The following is a 17,381-nucleotide window of genomic DNA, read 5'->3' as shown; positions in this document are numbered from 1 at the left end:
TCTTTCACTCTAAGTTCTTGACTAAATTCTAAATACTAGGCACTTTAAAAATATGGCTTCCAGATAAGTCAAACACTGCTATAGTTTAATTCACCAGTAATTAATTTGTTGTTGTTCATCTCAATAGTCACTATTTGCTTACTTTTTATAGCAGTTGTGACAAGCGGATTTTTTTTGAGGAAGATTAGCCCTGAGCTAACATCTGCCACCAATCCTCCTCTTTTTGTTGAGGAAGGCTGGCCCCAAGCTAACTTCCATGCCCATCTTCCTCTCCTTTATGTGGGATGCCTGCCACAGCATGGCTTGGCAAGCGGTGTGTAGGTCCACACCTGGATCCAAACACGTGAATCCTGGGCTGCCGATGTGTAACATGCGAATTTAGCCACTGAGCCACTGGGCCACCCCTGTGACAAGCAAATTTTTATAAACAAATTTGTAGATAGGAAAATTGAAATAATGTAAAGTCTGCAACTTTATAGACTTATCCAAAGGGTCGAGTAGAACTAAAGATAGCGAACTTGAATGTTGGGGATGCTCTGATATTGAACCATTATTAGTGGTGATTGTTTCAGTTTTTCTAAAAATAGTGATGTTTGCATAACCATACTCTTTAGTGATTTTCTTTGGCATGTCAGAGTGTAAAGCTATCTGGAACAAATAGGGACTAAATTCATAAGTGCGAATTTTATTAGCATCTTGGTCAAGTCAGCTGAGTTAATCAGTATGTAGATTTATAGGACTCCAGCCTTGTCATTGACTCATAGGTTTAGGTCTGCTTTGAGTTAAGGAAAAGAGCCACATAAAAACAAGTAGTTATATGTTAAAATATAATAATTTAGTTACCTTAGACCATCTGGTAAATAAGAGAATCTTCTAGACAAAGGACTTTCAGGTAAGAAAATGTCATTCCCCTTAACCTGTGAAAGATTTACTTTGATAGCTTTTGATGGCAACATATTTGAACGTAGTACATTTTTCTCTGCCTTAGTAAAACTGTGAGTACAATTTAGCTTCTGTCAGACGTTAGAGTCCTTATATACTGTATTTTAATACAATAATTTTCTTTGGGGCTCCTTCTATTTGTAGACATGCCAGTCATCACACCAAATGCCTCCAAAACACGGCCAGTTCACTTGGCATGCTTTTCAGACTGTGTCATAGTGGTGAAATGTGTGGGGCTTATTCCTCCCCTCCCCCTCCATCCCCCCTCCCGCCCTCAGACTATTCTACTCTGTTCTCATTCATCAGTTGTGGTTGTGGTAAACTTTTCTGCTGTGTAAGGAAGTCTGCTTCTTGGCATCCCTGTTATTGTTTTTGATGTCTGCTCTTTGTCACTCTTCCGTAGTGTTTCTTATTTTCTTCTTTTTGTTTCATTTTCTCTCTCTCTCTTTTTTTTTTTTTTTTTTTTTGAACCCCCTGTGCTTCTCGGTAGGGTTTAATTCTTGACAGACTTTTTAAGGTCATAGACCTCTACTTTCTTTTGTCTTTCCAGCTAGCCAGTTGCATCTATCACATTGTTACTGATCTTTGACTCTTCAGATCTCACATTGAAGCTCTTGTGAATATTTTTGCTAACATCAGGATGATGGCTGTTCAGAGGATCGTTGTTTTAAGTACCTAAAAGGTAGTTAACTGAGGCATTACTACTTACAGATCCTAAAATTTCAGGGAATTTCAGTTAGAGTGGTGTTCTTACTTGGTTTAGTTTAAATTTCCTGTCTTTCTGAGTTTGAGGATAGATTATTTAGTACTTTTTGTGTTATTAAAAACATTTGTAATTTTAAAAACAGCCCGCTATTTTGTAAGACAGTTTCTGAATTTCTACTGTATAATGGTTCTTGTATTTTATAGAAGACATCCCATTGCTAGTACTGTTGTTGTTGCTGACGCCATCTTTACTACCATTACGTAGCGCTTATTGAACATTTGCTTTGTGCCAAACATGCTGAGCTAAGTGAGTTTTCATGTAATTGTTTTGTTTACTTATCTTGGAGGGAGAAGGAATTATCTCTATTCTATAGATTAGGAAACTGAGGCTAAGAGGAGCTGGCCTGTGTGGCAGGCACACACAGCCTGTGTGGCAGGCACACACAGCCTGTGTGGCAGAGTGGAGTTTTTATCTTAGCTTTGTTTGATTCTAAAACGCCTGTTCTTATTATTGCACCTTTCTGAGTACTCATACCGGGGATTTTTAACTCATGCCGGGAGAAAAGCTATCACCTCAAATGCTAGAAAATCACTTGTCCTGGTAACATATCTTAGTCTATCTTTTGTATTTTTGCACATTATACAGCATTCAATACAAAAGCAAATATGGCATTGTTTCTTTGAAAATAAGGGAAATCAAAGTAAAATCATTGTGTAAAAAAGTTTATAATTGTGTGAGGATTTTGAAAAAGTCAGAAAACTAGTATTTGGAACTTCTGTCTTAAATCTGTAACTTTTGTGCTAATTTTCCTTTAGGTTTTTGGGTGAGGTTTTTTGTTTTGTTTTGTTTTTAATATCTAACATACTATTCATAGAAAAGCTTTCCAAACTTTGAAAATTTATTTATTTAACAAATATTTGTTACTCTCCCTACCATAGAATAGACACTGTACTAGATGTTTGGGGTACATCAGAGAATTAATTTAGCAAAATACTCTTATGAAGGTTATATTTTTGAGCGAGGAAAGATATTGAGCAATAAAGTAAATAAATAAATAATTATGGTGGGTGCTATTAGGAGAATAAACAGAATGACACTTACTTTAGATAAAGTGATCTGGGAAGGCTTTGTGTAGGTGATATTTAAGCTGAAAATTGAGAAGCCAGTCATTCAGATAGCTGAATGAAGCTGGAGGAAGAGCGTTCTGAGAAGAAGGAAAAGCAAATACCTAGACCCTGAGATAGGAAGGGACTTGGCATACTGTAGAATTGACAGAAGGCAAATATGAGTGGAACGTAATGAACAAAGGGCACAGTGGAGTGGGATGAGATGGACAGGTAGGCAGAAGCCAGATTAGTCAGGGCCCTTCTTGGTAAACCATATGAAGGCCATTCCAGGGTTTAAACATGACGTGAAATAATGGGATTTAAAGAGCATTTGGGCTGCTGCTGGTGAACAAATTGGAAGGTGCAAATGCATAAGCTGGGAGACCGCTTAGGAAGCTGTTACAGTAGTCTAGGCCAGGGATGATGGTGGCTAAGACTAGGTTGCCATGGGGATGAAGAGAAGGAGATGGATTCGAGATATATTTTTGAGAGGGAACTGATGGGACTTGCTCATGGATTAGAAAAGGTCAGGTAATCAAGGGAAAGGAAATAGTAAGTGATGACTTAGGTTTCTGACTCTAGTGATTGAGTAAAAGGTGTTGCTCTTAACTGCGAGGGAGAATACTGGGGAAAAAATAGATTTTGGGGGATGGAAATTAAAGTGTTAATTTTCGACATGTCAAGTTTAAGATACCTCTGTGAATGTGAATGGAGATGTCAAGTAAGTAGGGGTGTGTGTGTGTGTTTATATACATTAATCTGGAGCTCATAGGAGAAGTTTAGGCTGAGTTTGTAAGTGTGGGTGTTAACAGTTGTATATAGATCCAGGAGAGAACTCTGAAAAACACCAGTGTTTATTGGAAGGGAAGATGAAGAAGAACCAGGATCAGAAGGAGACCAAGGAGGAGTGTCCACAAAGACAGGAAAAATAACAAAAATACTATATCCCAGAGACTAAGTGAAGAAAAGAGCATTTCAAGAAAGAAGGAATGATCTGATTCTTTAGATAGGTCATGTAAGAGGAAGACTAGGGGTGCGAGGAAGAAGGTCTGATGGATTTAATAACAGGAAAGAGAGCTGATGTCTTTGTCAGAAGCGGTTTTATAATTGTTATAGTTATATAAAAATTATAATTTTTATAATTATGTGGGGAGAAGCCAGATTTTAGTTGGCTGAAAAGGGAGTATCACTAAGGAAAGATTCAACTCTTTATTTATTTTTGAGGAAGATTAGCCCTGAGCTAATGTCTGCCACCAATCCTCCTCCTTTTGCTGAAGAAGATTGGCCCTGAGCTAACATCCGTGCCCATCTTCCTCTGCTTTATATGTGGGATGCCAGCACAGCATGGCCTAAGCAGTGCATAGGTCCGCACCTGGGATCCAAACCAGTGAACCCCAGGCTGCTGAAGCAAAGCGCGAGAACTTAACAGCTGCACCACTGGGCTGGCCCCCGGATTCAGCTCTTTAAAGGGAACTTTGGATATGGAGGGCAGGAGGCCTCCGGCAGTAGCTTGAGGGTTATTGAGATTATCTCTTTACTCATAGGTTAGAAGTCTGAACTTATTTTAAATATTTGTAGTATTTTTTAATAGACATTCGTGTGTAGAATTCTGGTTTATCAGAGGAAAACATAATACCACAAGTAAACAAATCACACCTGTTTTTAGCAGCACTGAATGGAAAATATGCAGGCCATTCAGCAGGTAAGATCTTTTCATTTTCTTTGGTGAGAAGCTTATAGAAATCAAGAAGATGATTGGAAACTCCATTTTCAAATTAAAATACCTAAGAGCTAGAGGGAACACTTTTTCCTGGGATGTGGGACTTTCAGTGTTAAAACTAAGACAATCCTGTGCAAACTGTAGTTGGTCACCTCATCTGCCCTAAGGGTGATAGTATTGCCTTCTCACAGATTATGGCTTTTGACTCATAGGAGAGATTGAAAAAGGGATCCAGGTAGAGTTTCACGTTCCTTCTGCATTATTGCTTTTCCCTTCCTTCAGGTCTACACCACAGTGGACAGTTTCTTAGGGCTCCCTCTCTTTTTGTGTGTGTGTGTCTGGTGGAGTTTCTGCTGAAAGAACCTGCATACCCTAATTTATGCATATCCTAATGCCTTCGCGCTGTCCCCCTGGCCCTCACTCTGCCTCACCTGTTCCTTTACTATTCTAGCTGTACGTTTATGGTATCCAGTTGCATCTATCCCGAGTAAGCAAGTGCTAACGTCCCCTGTCCCCTCTGTCATTGCAGGTGCCGGCTTCTCTTTTGATTTAGGGCCAGTGGTTTGCTCTGTGACTTGAGTTCTCTTACAGGTTTGAAATAAGTCATGAATTTGAATTTAGTTTGACTTTGTTTCACTGTAATGGTGAGAGCAATGCTCTTTATAGCTTTCTACATCCCTCAGTGGAAACTGGAGCCTCCTCACCAAGTTTAATGTACAGATAAAATCATCTGGGAATCTTATTGAAATGCGGATTCTGTTTCAGTAGGTTTGAGATGGAGCCTGACATTTTGCGTTTCTAACTGCTGCAATTCTAATCACCGCACGTTCTCAGTGATTCAAGGCTGCAGGGCCAGGGACCATATTTTGAGTGGCAAGGCTTTAAAAGGTGTTTTTGTTTTTAAGGTGGAAAAGAGGTGAGGTCGTGTAGAGAAACTCAGGCATGCTTGAATTGTGAAAAGAAACAAGCAAACAGATGTGAGAGTGGTAATGTAAGATGTGGCATATTTTGTGAGCTGGTAGAATTTTATGTTTGTGTGTGAGAAAGATCTTATGGTTTAAAAAACATCTTAGCATTTTTTCTGCTCAGAGGGGCTTCTTAAAGACGTTAGAAAAAATGTGAATTGTTAACACTCATTTTATAGCTATACAACGATCACTTTTAAGTAATAAATACGGTGTAATAGGTGTATTTTGTTTTTTTTGTATTTTTGTTCATTTCTTTTTATTTCCTATTATCACCTTGAATATACTGTCCATTGGTTAGTCTCATTTCTTCAGTGAACCATGCCCCACGTCATACTTTTTTTCTTCTGCTTTTCTTCATTCTGTTCTTCTTCCTGTGCTTTCCCCACTTAATTTTGTATTACTGTTTAAATTTTGAAACAATCTCAAATTTATTGAAGTTTCAAATATAGTACACTAAGCTTTCTTTTTTCCTCCCCTGAATCATTTGAGAATAAGTTGTTGACATGATGCCCTGTCATCCCTGTCACAGGTTGGGCTCCTTGGGAAGCTGTGTCTGAGGCCAAGATGATCATGCAAGTTTGCTGGGGAGTGCTATTGGACTCCTCACTTTAGAAAAGGAAGGGAAGGAAGCAGGTTTGGGCAGAGGTTAAAGTGATGCAGTCTTAATGAAAGCCTCAGCTGACCCTGGGATAGGATGTGTTGTCCTGAGTTGTGAAGGGTCTGGGCCTCAAGCTCTGTGAAAATGAGCTGTTGGATGTGGCCTGCCCAGGCAGGGTGTAGAGCCTGGGGTGAGGCAGCGTTCTGCAGCTGAAGCAGGCTTCCAGGATTGCTGTCCACTGAGGGCTGTCTCTTGGCAGGACTTCTGGCAGCTAGCGATCAACTGTGCATTACAATGTCCACTACAACTGGAGTGCTTTGGCACGTATTTCCTACAAACAAGAACACTGTCCTTTATAGCCACAATATGACATGGATAGATTACTACCGTCTAATACTCTAATGCCATTCAGATTTCACCTGTTGTCCTAGTAACGCTCCTTTACAGCGAGAAGATGCAGTCCAAAGTCACATGTTGCATTTAGTTGTCACATATCTTTAATTTCCTTCTATTTGGAACAGTTCCTCAGTCTTTCATTTGGCTTTCATGGCGTTTATGCTTTTGAGGATTACAGGCCAGTTATTTTGTAGCATGTGCTTCAATTTGGTTTTGTCTCTTTCCTCATGAATAGATTCCAGTTATGCATCTTTGGCAGGAATATCACAGAAGTGATGTTATCTTCTTTTTCACCCTTTCAGTTGGCCCATGATTTTGGTTTGTCCCTGGTGATGTTAACCATTTCCAGGTTAACCAATTCCTTTGAACATTTGACTAAAGTGGTATTTTCCTAACTTATCCACTGTATAGTTGCTATTTTCTTTTTTGTAATTAATAAATATTTTGTGGAGAGATACTTTGGGTCTAAGAAATATCTCATTCTTCATCAATTATTTATTAATTTACATCAGTATATCCTCATGGATTCTTATTCTGTTTAATGGGTTATAATTCATTACTATCACTTTTGATCCTCTAACTGTCCCATATTTCACCAGTGGGAACCCCTTCAGGCTGGTTTCTGTACCTTTTTGACATGTCCCCATTACTTTTTGAACATTTATTTACTTTCTGGCACCACAGGATGTTCCAGTCTCATCTTGCACTTTTCTTCTAGCTCTGTGATCAGCCTTTTTTACAAGGATCCCTGGTTTCTTCAGTGTAAAATGGTATTTACAAACCAAGATCTGTGCTCATAGCTATTAGGGTCTTGCTGTTCCCAGGCCCCCACAGTGGTCAGAGCTAGTGAATGTATGAATATATTTGTTTATATAAATAGTAAATATCATTTATATTTAGATTTATCTCTCTGTCTATATCTATTATAAAGTGAGAGTTCATAACAATTTCTCCAATTCCAATCCAACACTACAGGGTACATTCTAGTTTTCTTTCTTTCTGTATTTCTAACTTCATTCTCTAATGGAAAAATACCTGACTTCCATTATCCTTAATATATTTATTCTTTTGATCAGTCCTCCTACATGTCACCAATATCTCACCACCACCACTGGATTTATGCCCATTTCATTAAGTAATTGATTTTTTTGTTATTACAGGCAGTTCCTGCTTTGCACAGTTACCATATGCATGAATTTCAGTAACTATGTTTTAGTTAAATAACACCAGTCCCCAAGAACATGGTTCAGATTTCATTTACCATAGTATATTGACTGTGAGTGATTGCCTAAAGTATTAACTTTGCTGCTAACGCCTTGATCCACAAATCACTCTGTAAAAACAGGTGTGTCTCATGATTGTGGCCAGTTACATCGCTCTTTCACCGTCTGTCAGTGGTTGGTCACCACTTATCTGTTACTCAGTTCACACACAGGAAAATGCATAGCTCTGTTGCCTCCTTGTCTGCCAGTGATAAACCTTTGAGAGTTGGATAATCAATGGATAATCGAAAGGGAATTGACCAAAAAAGATGAAAGTGCAGCAAAGAAATGAAAAGTGATAATGCCGAAGTGAAATTTTAACCAAATGTAAATAGAGTTATAGGAAAAATAGCTGACTGACGGCATGTTGGCGCTGCTGTTGAACAGCTGCCATTTGAGAGATTCTGGATCTGCTGCCAGAGGAGCTTTGAGAGGATGAACTTAGGGACGTAAATGAAGAAAGTGAGGAGGTTGTGATGAAAAGGATGAAGATGTTCTGGAGGAAGTGACACTGGTAACAACTTCACATTAAAGGAAATCTCAGAGATATTTCATGAGATTGAAAATGTAAAGGATAAAATGTAAGCGAATTCAAACTTAGAAAGGAGTGTGACAATTCACCAAGGCATAGAAAAGATGCTTCCTCCATACTCTAAGTTACATGATGAGAAGAAGAGTGCTAGCGCTATTGAAGCTACTTTTGATAATTGTTTTTACCAAGAAATAAAACACTTTAATTCTCAGTGTTTCTAATATTTTAAATTACAGTATACTAAAGAAACATTAGTTTTACTATTTTTAAAATTTTCTTTTGTATTTTTAACTGTCAGTAAGAGAGCTTTTAATGTTTTGAAAAAAAATTTAAAGGTCACAGAACAATTGTCATTTTCCCCATTGTTTATTAAGATTGCTCTGCATGGTTTCAACTTGCACTGTCATTTTTTTATGGTCCCACACTATTGTGCAAAGTGAGGACTGCCTATATTCTAGCAGATTTCACTTCCAAATTTCATATACATTTTTTATTTATACATATTTTATTTAATTTATTGATTGAATACATTTTGATTTTAAAATATTTTTAGCATGCAGATATCCCAAACCTGAGATTGCCTTTGTGAAACGAGCAACGGAGGTGTCGTCAGCAGAGACCCCTGATAGTTTTGGTATAGTACAACCTTGCAGTATTGAATGATTGCCACATGTTTATTGCAAGTAGCAAGGCATCTATTTGACAGAACTTCTTGCTTGTTTGAAATAGAATGCTTTGGTTATAATGATAGCCTTTTTTTTGTTTTTCTTTTCTTGCATCCATGTTTTGGACTGTCTGCAGAATACTTTTGTTTTCTAATCCTAGACTTTGTAGATATGATGGAATAATAATTGCATGTTTAATTAACTGAAGGTTTAAGTTTATAACCTTAACGAAAAACAAAATCACTTATATTTAATTACATTTAAATAGTGTATTTAAACATTGTTAAAATAACCACAGCAAGTGAGAGATAAGAAGCAACAAAGGTTATGAATTTCTTTAGGATGGATGAGTGGCAAAAAAGGACCACATGCAGGGAAAGCTTCAGAATGTTGTGAAGAGAAACTATATTTAAGTAGCTGGACTTCAGGAAAGTATATTTTAAAAATATATTCTTGAATAGTTTGAAAGCCTTATGTAAGTTCATTTAAAGGCCATTCGTGAAAGTTTTTTTACATTCACCCTCCATAGAGCTTGATACCTAACTTCTGTTGCATGCTGTGGTGGTGGTGGCAGTGAGGAATTATGTTGAGTGTGTGTGAGAGGGAGAGAAAGAGAAAGGGAGAAATATATATCTCTGTGTCCCCATTTTATTTTTGATTACTATTTAACATAGATACATTGCCAAAGAAGTATAACACAATGTATGAAAAGGAATCAAATATTTTATGGACCAGTTGCAATTTTGTAAGGGTGAATAGTAAATACAACTCAGCATCCTTAGGCTGTATTATAGTGTCAGGAGTAAAAGCCACACTGTAAGAACTTCAGAGAAATGTAGAGGCTGTAGGGGAGGAAGACATTTCCTCTTCCCAAATGGGGGTTCGTCTGGCCGGAGAACGAATTAAATTCACATGAGACAGAATAGCAAGAGAAAATTAAACAAATCTTTATGAGGAACCATGGCCCGGGGCCTTTCTTCCTGAAGGAAGAAAGGGCACCAAAGAAGTGGGGTGCACAGAGTGGTTATATACCCCCAAACAGGGTGTTTCACATGTGATTGAAATGTCCCTCCCACAATAGTCACAAGATTGCCCTGTGGGCACAGCGCTTGATGGACACAGCAGGTAGTGGTCTGCTATCTCGGTGGACATAGCAGGAGGCAAGTCGATAGTCTGGAGCTGGGCGGTCACAGGTGAGCTCAGCAATCAGTTCCTAGCCTAAGGAAAGATGCTTAATCCTTAAAGAAATGCCAACGTTGGGAGCGGGAGGGAAGTCAGTTACAGGAGGTTACCAGACAAGCACAATAAAATGCAGATTTAAGTCCTTGCCTTTGGTATTGATTAAGAGTTTCTAGAGAGAAGGTCATCGCCTTTCTTCTTCCTGGTACAGAGAGGGAGGCACCTTTTACAGATAGAGATTTACCTTATAAATGTAAAGGTGTCCTAACAAAGGGCAAGTTCCATTCCTCAGAGCCTCCTTCCCTGTCCCAGTTTATCAAAAGCAATCAGCCTCAAATAATCCTGATGCCAAAGAGACATATCTTGGGGTGGCCAATTTCAGGTCCCCACAAGGCATACAGTGTGTGTGTATACACATACACATATATACGTATATATTAACATATTAGTACATTATCTGCAAAAATCCCCCAGTATACTCTACTTTACCAGGTCGAATGTAGTTCTAAAATTAAAAATTTGTAATCTCAGTGTGTATGTTGTAGAAGTTAAACATTTAATGCAAATATCTTTTAAAGAATAAGTTTTAATTTTGAATTATTCTGAAGATTATTTAATCAGCCCTCATTTTTAGGAGAATGTAGGGAAAAAGGAATGATACGTATTCTATAAATGATGGCAGATGACGTCACTAGGACCTAAGGGGCGGCTGAACAAAGGCTCTGTAGACGACCAGTGGGACTGACCTGTCAGTCATCTCCTGAGACTCAGTCTTCAGTTGTATCCCACTTATCGTCATGTGCTTCTTCAGGAATGCTTACGGGTACCCTTCTATTTTTTTTTTTAATCCTACTCATTATGCAATAAAGAAGAAATATAGAAACAGAATCTTAGAGCTAGAAGGGATCATAGAGACCTAAATGCCTCATTTTATGTAACATGAAACTGAGATCTGGAGGGTTTATGATATGTTCAAGATTTGGTGACTGGTTATGTCTGTATCAGAGCAGGGGTTAGCTTCAAGTCCTTTGGATTGTTAGCTCAGTGCTCTTCCCATTACAATAAACTTCTTCGGGGGTAGCAGCAGAGATTAGTGCCAGACTACAGGGTGTCCAGTTGTTCTGAAACCAGCAGAAACCATGTAATTTTCCCATTCAGAAAATGTTTTATTTGGGAACCATAATAAGTCAATTGATCTCTTCCTCTTTCTTTTAACTTTGATGGATTTTTGAAAATGATTTGTCTGAAAGTGCATTATTTCTTAGGAGAGAAAAAAAGCAATTTGAAAAGGATATTAGTATTTTAGTTACTTATAGTTTTACTTCAATTTCAAATGTTAATGCATGACCAATGTTTTGACAATGTTTTGTGTATTTATATGTGATTGATTGATTTATATATAATTGTTTCTTGGTTTTTCTATGTTTTCGTTTTGAGAAATAATTCACTAAAAGAGAAGTAGAACAAGAGAATTAGTATCTGGGTTCTAGACCCAGCTGTGTGTCCTTGAGTATATCACTTAACATCTCTGGGCCTAAGTAGCTACATCTTTAAAGTGGAGAATTAAGTCAGTATTTCTCGGAGGGTATACTACTGGCATTTGGGCTGGATAATTCTTCATTATGAAGGACTCTCTTGTGTATTGTAGGATGTTTAGAATCCCTAATGCCAGTAGCATTTCCCAGTCATTATCACATCCGAAAACAACCCTGCATTTCCCAGCATCTTCTAGGGTGAGATACCATCCCCTGTTCAGAACCACTGGCCGGTGGTTTCTAAGGATTCCTCAGCTCTAACATTCTGTGAAAGAATTCTTATTTGGGGAATGATTGAAAGGTAAAAAGGTAATGCATTGACTGAAAAATCTTTGCTCCTTCCTAGTATTAAGCAATTTTAAATAAAATGATTGTCTTCTGGGGATCTGTGTAACCATACCCACAGATATATCTACCACTTATGATGTTCCAAGATGAATTATTATTTTTTTCTAGCTTACTTTGAGCTTTCCATCTATAATGTAATGTATCCATGTATAATATGTATAATTATATGATTTTCTTTACTTAAAGTTTTAGAGAACTACCTCTATGCCTAATAAGTAAAACTAACAAGATCTGACTATTTTATACAAGTTGTACTGTTGTTTTAATATCTTAGTCTTTTTAAAAAATCATTATATATAGTAATTCTTCTCTTTGTCTGTTTGTCTGTCCCCCTTTGCCATGAAGGAAGGGAAGGACTATAGCCTGTGTGTTAAGTAGTGTATATAATTGTTCCAAGTGCACAAGTTAGACATGTAAAAGCAACCACAAATCAATAGTGTGTTTGATCATCCTAAAAAAACTCCGTGAAATGATAGATATAAGAGAAATCCTTGTATCTCTAGTATTTGCTGTTTCTTAAGCCAGAGTTGAACAGTTAACAGGTTAGTACATTAATGAGGTTAATAAAGGTAATGATTAATTGGGCACTGTTGCCTTGCATCGTTACTACTGGCCAGCTCACGTCCTCCACTTTATGCCACTGGCCTGCCTCAGCTCAGGGAGAGGTTAGTTGCCCTTAAGTAAACTGGATACCAGACTAGGTTGCGGTGAAGCTGCAGGTTGCACGTTGTGTCTCCTAGAAGGTTAACGAGGTAGAAATTCCTCTGCTACATAATGTGCATGATGCAGTAAGCTTTTAAATGCTAAATAACATTACAAAATCACACTCAAATGGGTTTTCTTTTGGTCTTAGCTAGGCCTATATTTAAAAAAATAATTAAAAATTCCCTTTACAATCATAGTCTTTATTTTAAAAGACAAGACCTGTTAATTGAAATTTACTAAGTTAAAACGTTCAGTTCCTTGCTGTTTCTAAAGAGTGTTTTTATTTTTCAATTCCAAACGTCAGTTTTTATAGGGATATTACTTAGCCATATAAATTTGTTTCTTTAAAAAAATATTGCTGTGTAACTTTATAACTCTTTTGGTGCATGTTTGATTTTTTTTTTTTGGTATTGAATGTGATTTGCTTAAAGTATTTTACATACAGCATGATTTGCATTTTAAGTTTGTATTTTTTTAGTGTTTTATATATTTATTATAAGTTTCACCTTACCCATGGAACCCATGGAACATTGGTTCTGTTAAAAGTCTAAACAGTTAGTTATTCGTAATGTTCAGAAACAGGAGTAGCTGAAACCCATAATCCCCAAATTGTTGCTTAAACACAGTAGTTTAAGTTTTGTTATTTTCATAAATCTCTTGTTAGGCCAAATTGTGATTTGCGCCTACTTCCTGCACTTTCTTGGGGAAGATGCTGGGGTGGGACCTGGAGCAAAGATTAGGTGGTCAAAAGATCAGAAGCTGGACAATTGGACACTTAAAGAGTATTGAGTTATTTGTCGTTAAAGGAATAGTCGTTTTATGTCATCTCAGGGTGAAGTTGTTTTGGTACTTTTCTTACTAAGTCTATTAAAATAATTTTGAATTTTTCCCTTGATTCATGATCTTACTGATGTTTATGTTTGTGGTAACAGACTGAAAAAAGGTATCACATTTAGAATTATCATTGCCATGAAAGCATAATAGAAAACAAGACTCTTGTTTTTGTTTCTCAGATTTTCTTTTGTTTCAAGTTTGGATTTATACCTTGTAAAGTATGGTTAAATTTAATGGAATGTTTAACAATGAAAATGACAAATTATGGTTTCTATTAAATAATATAATAGAACTCACTCTGTATGCCAAGAAATCTAGTTTGGTTTTCCAGCAGCACCATTATAAACGCATTTTGTTTTATGAAGGAGACTAAAATGTAGACTATAGATATTCCAGTTACGTTTCTTCTACCAAAATATTTTGATTTTCAATTTTAGATGTATATATTAGTAGAGTGACTTATTAGAAAAAGAAATACACCAGGCATAGCTTATCCTAAAAAATATTCTAGAGAGGCCGTTCAGGTGGCGCAGTGGTTAAGTTTGCACATTCCGCTTCAGCAGCCTGGGGTTCGCCGGTTCGGATCCCGGGTGCAGACATGGCACCGCTTGGCACGCCGTGCTGTGGTAGGCGTCCCACATAGAAAGTAGAGGAAGATGGGCACGGATGTTAGCTCAGGGCCAGTCTTCCTCAGCAAAAAGAGGAGGATTGGCAGCAGATGTTAGTTCGGGGCTAATCTTCCTCGAAAAAAGGAAAATATTGTGGAAATGCTTGTTAATTTTACTTTAAAAATGCTTTTTTTAAATAAAAAAGCTATTAAAGGGAAAAAATTAAGGAGAGATATACAGGTTAAATCTTATAATAAACTTCTCAGACCTGTTCTACCTATTTGTTGTCTTGGAATCTTGTGCTAATTAAAATAGGTTGGCAGTTGATTGCGGCTTGGAAATTTCTTTCAAGGATTTTGTTTTAATGACATTTTACATACATTCTGAAAACATGAAAATATTTTAGTAGAGTGTAACATTAAAAAAATTAAAATGCAGCCAAATGTAAATTGCATTTACAAATTTAAAATGTAAATTAAAAACTTAAAAGTGGCATACTTTTTCTGAGGGAAATTTTGTAGAGTTTTTAAAATCCTTAAATTTGTGCCTTTTTTTTTTTTGACTCAGTAATGCCACTTAGGAATCTACCCTAAGGAACTTTCAGAAGAACATAATAAAAAGATTTAGGTACAAGTTTGTATTGTTATGGTGAAAAAGAATAAATATGTAGTAATAGAGGATTAAACTATTATACATCATATAATGAAATAAAATGCCACTAATAAGATTATTGCCTTAAAAATTTAAAGATAAGGGAAAATATTCACCATATAGTGCTTTGTGAAAACTGCAGAATACAACTTTGTATATATCTCTCTAGAGAAAAAAGATTGAGGGATAATACATTAAAATGTTTATTTCTGATAAATTATAGGTAGTTTTAATTTTCTTGCTTTTCTGAATCTCATTAACTTTCTACAATAAACATGTATAAGCTTCTTAGTTGAAAAGTGTAACTTATTCCTTTAGATAAACCAAAGGAATTTAGATTTTAAATGTTATTTTCTAATTTTTACTTAGAAATTCCTAAGTTAAAAAAACAAACTCAATATCCTCGTTCTTTTAATATATATAAAGATGAATAAATATTTATATAGAAATTATGCATATGTATGTGTGTATATATAAATGTGGTTTCTTTAAGATGTTTGCAATAAATTCCTGTTGGGGCAATCAATTTTGACGGAATAGCACAAAGGCACAAGGCGTTGTATGGCAAGGTTGCTGGCAGCTGTTCTAATGTTAGAAGTTCTCTTCTATAATTTGCATGTTATATATTTCTGAAAAGCACAATTTAAAAGAATTTTATGGGGCTGGCCCGTGGTCGAGTGGTTAGGTTCACATGCTCTGCTTCGGCCACCCAGGGTTTCACCGGTTAGGATCCTGGGCGCGGACACGGCACCGTTCATCAGGCCACACTGAGGTGGTGTCCCACATGGCACAACCAGAAGGACCCACAACTAGAATGTACAACTATGTGCTGGGGGGCGTTGAGGAGAAGAAGAAAAAAAAGAAAAGAAGATTCGCAACAGACGTTAGCTCAGGTGCCAATCTTTAAAAAAATAATAAATAAAACAAAATAAAAATTTTCTGTTTTATTCTAAGCGTTAATATAAAGGGTAAATTTTAGTGTGCATATAGCACTGGTAAAAATATTTGAATATGTAAGTTATGTTTTAGTTATGAAGTATTCTAAAACATTTTAGTGAAACCTAGTAGGAATTTTCCAGGATTAAAGCAAATGTGAGCCTTAAAATGGTAATATTTGTTCTTCTATGGTTAGAGGTCATACGGTCATTGCAGTAGTATAGGCTTGGTTGTAGGATTCCTGTCCCAAATATATGTCCGTGGTAAAGCTTCTCCTTATTCTTACCAATCAAAAAACTATTGTTTCCAGTACAGGAAAAAGAAAAAAGAAAAACTTGATTAACCAGAATTCAGCTTATTAGAGCCTGCAGTTAACCAATTTCCTTTCTCACCAGATGCCATTTTAAAATAAACTTTTTTTCTTCTTGAGGAAGCTTAGCCCTGAGCTAACTGCTGCCAATCCTCCTCTTTTTCTGAGGAAGACTGGCCCTGAGCTAACATCCATGCCCATCTTCCTCTACTTTCTATGTGGGACGCCTGCCGCAGCATGGCTTTGCCAGTCGGTGCCATGTCTGCACCCGGGATCCGAACCAGCAAACCCCAGGCCGCCAAAGCGGAACTGCGCCACCAGCCAGCCCCTAAAATAAACTTTGAGAACATGGCCTGGGATACAGAAACGTTTAGACCTGTGTCCTACAGCAAAACCTGGGAACCTCTGGCACAGCTGGAGATGATTTCTCTTCATCTGGTTTTCCTATAGTGCTTACCATTGTGCTGTGTGTTAGGAGGTATCCGTGTGCACAGTGGAGTCTAATCCAAAGGTGCCACGTTTGGACCACTAGGTGGCTAATGAACAAAGAAACACAGCCGAGGGACTGAAAAACCCACGACCAGCAAGTCGTGCGCCCACATCCAGGCAGTCTCTCTTGTGTGGCCTTCTCTGAGGCTCCCTTTAAAGAAATCTCTCTCTCTCTCTTCTTTAAAAGTCCCTGCGTTTGTTCCTAATCTGTTTTTCTTACCGCGTTCTCTTTCTCGTTTCTCCCGTTGTCTTTCTCTTCCTTATCTGACTTCCCCCTTTCTTTAAGTGAATACAGCATAAAACTTAAATATTTTTACTTATATTTATATAACAGAATGTAAAAAGCAGCTGCATTAAATAGTTTTTATCCCTGAAATAGGAGGAAAAAAGCCTTAATTTGTGTTTTCTTCTGATTTCTTTTTTGTGTGATGATGCACCTCAGTTTCATATTTCCTAAATAGATAATAATTGAGCATTAAAGTGATGATTCTGATGCACTGTAATATTCAAATTTATCAAAGAAATATTCCTTTTTTAAAAAACTTCTATTTCCTAAATAGTAACAGTATTTTACAAGCTACAACAGTTTTCTGGTTGCATTAGTTAATTAGAAAACTAGCTGGAGGGGTCAGCCCTGTGGCCAAGTGTTTAAGTTCGCGCATTCTGCTTCAGTGGCCCAGGGTTTTGCTGGTTCAAATCCTGGGTGTGGACATGGCACCGCTCATCAGGCCATGCTGAGGCGCATCCCACATAGCAGAAGCAGAAGGACCTACAACTAGAATATACAACTATGTGCTAGGGGGTTTTGGGGAGAAGAATTAAAAAAAAAAGAAGATTGGCAAGAGTTGTTAGCGCAGGTGCCAATCTTTAAAAAAAAAAACAAAACAAGCT

The 17,381-nt window shown here is 37.1% G+C and overlaps 1 protein-coding gene across 4 annotated transcripts in view; it reads left to right on the top strand.

The window, feature by feature from the left end:
• TMEM65 (transmembrane protein 65) overlaps positions 1 to 17,381 on the top strand; it is a 49,116-nt gene that overhangs the window by 6,104 nt on the left and 25,631 nt on the right. For 2 of the 4 annotated variants that reach the window (XM_070481586.1, XM_070481584.1), the window contains exon 2: positions 8,784 to 8,864. The exons of the other annotated variants lie outside the window; for them this stretch is intronic. In XM_070481586.1, coding sequence (XP_070337687.1) covers positions 8,784 to 8,864 — 81 coding nt within the window. The remainder of the gene's footprint in view (positions 1 to 8,783; positions 8,865 to 17,381) is intronic. 4 annotated transcript variants of the gene reach the window in all.

This window comes from Equus asinus, chromosome 12 (genome assembly GCF_041296235.1).
Source record: "Equus asinus isolate D_3611 breed Donkey chromosome 12, EquAss-T2T_v2, whole genome shotgun sequence".
Taxonomy (NCBI): domain Eukaryota; kingdom Metazoa; phylum Chordata; class Mammalia; order Perissodactyla; family Equidae; genus Equus; species Equus asinus.
The sequence above is the reverse complement of the archived record's forward strand: the minus strand, read 5'-3'. Positions and strand labels throughout refer to the sequence as shown.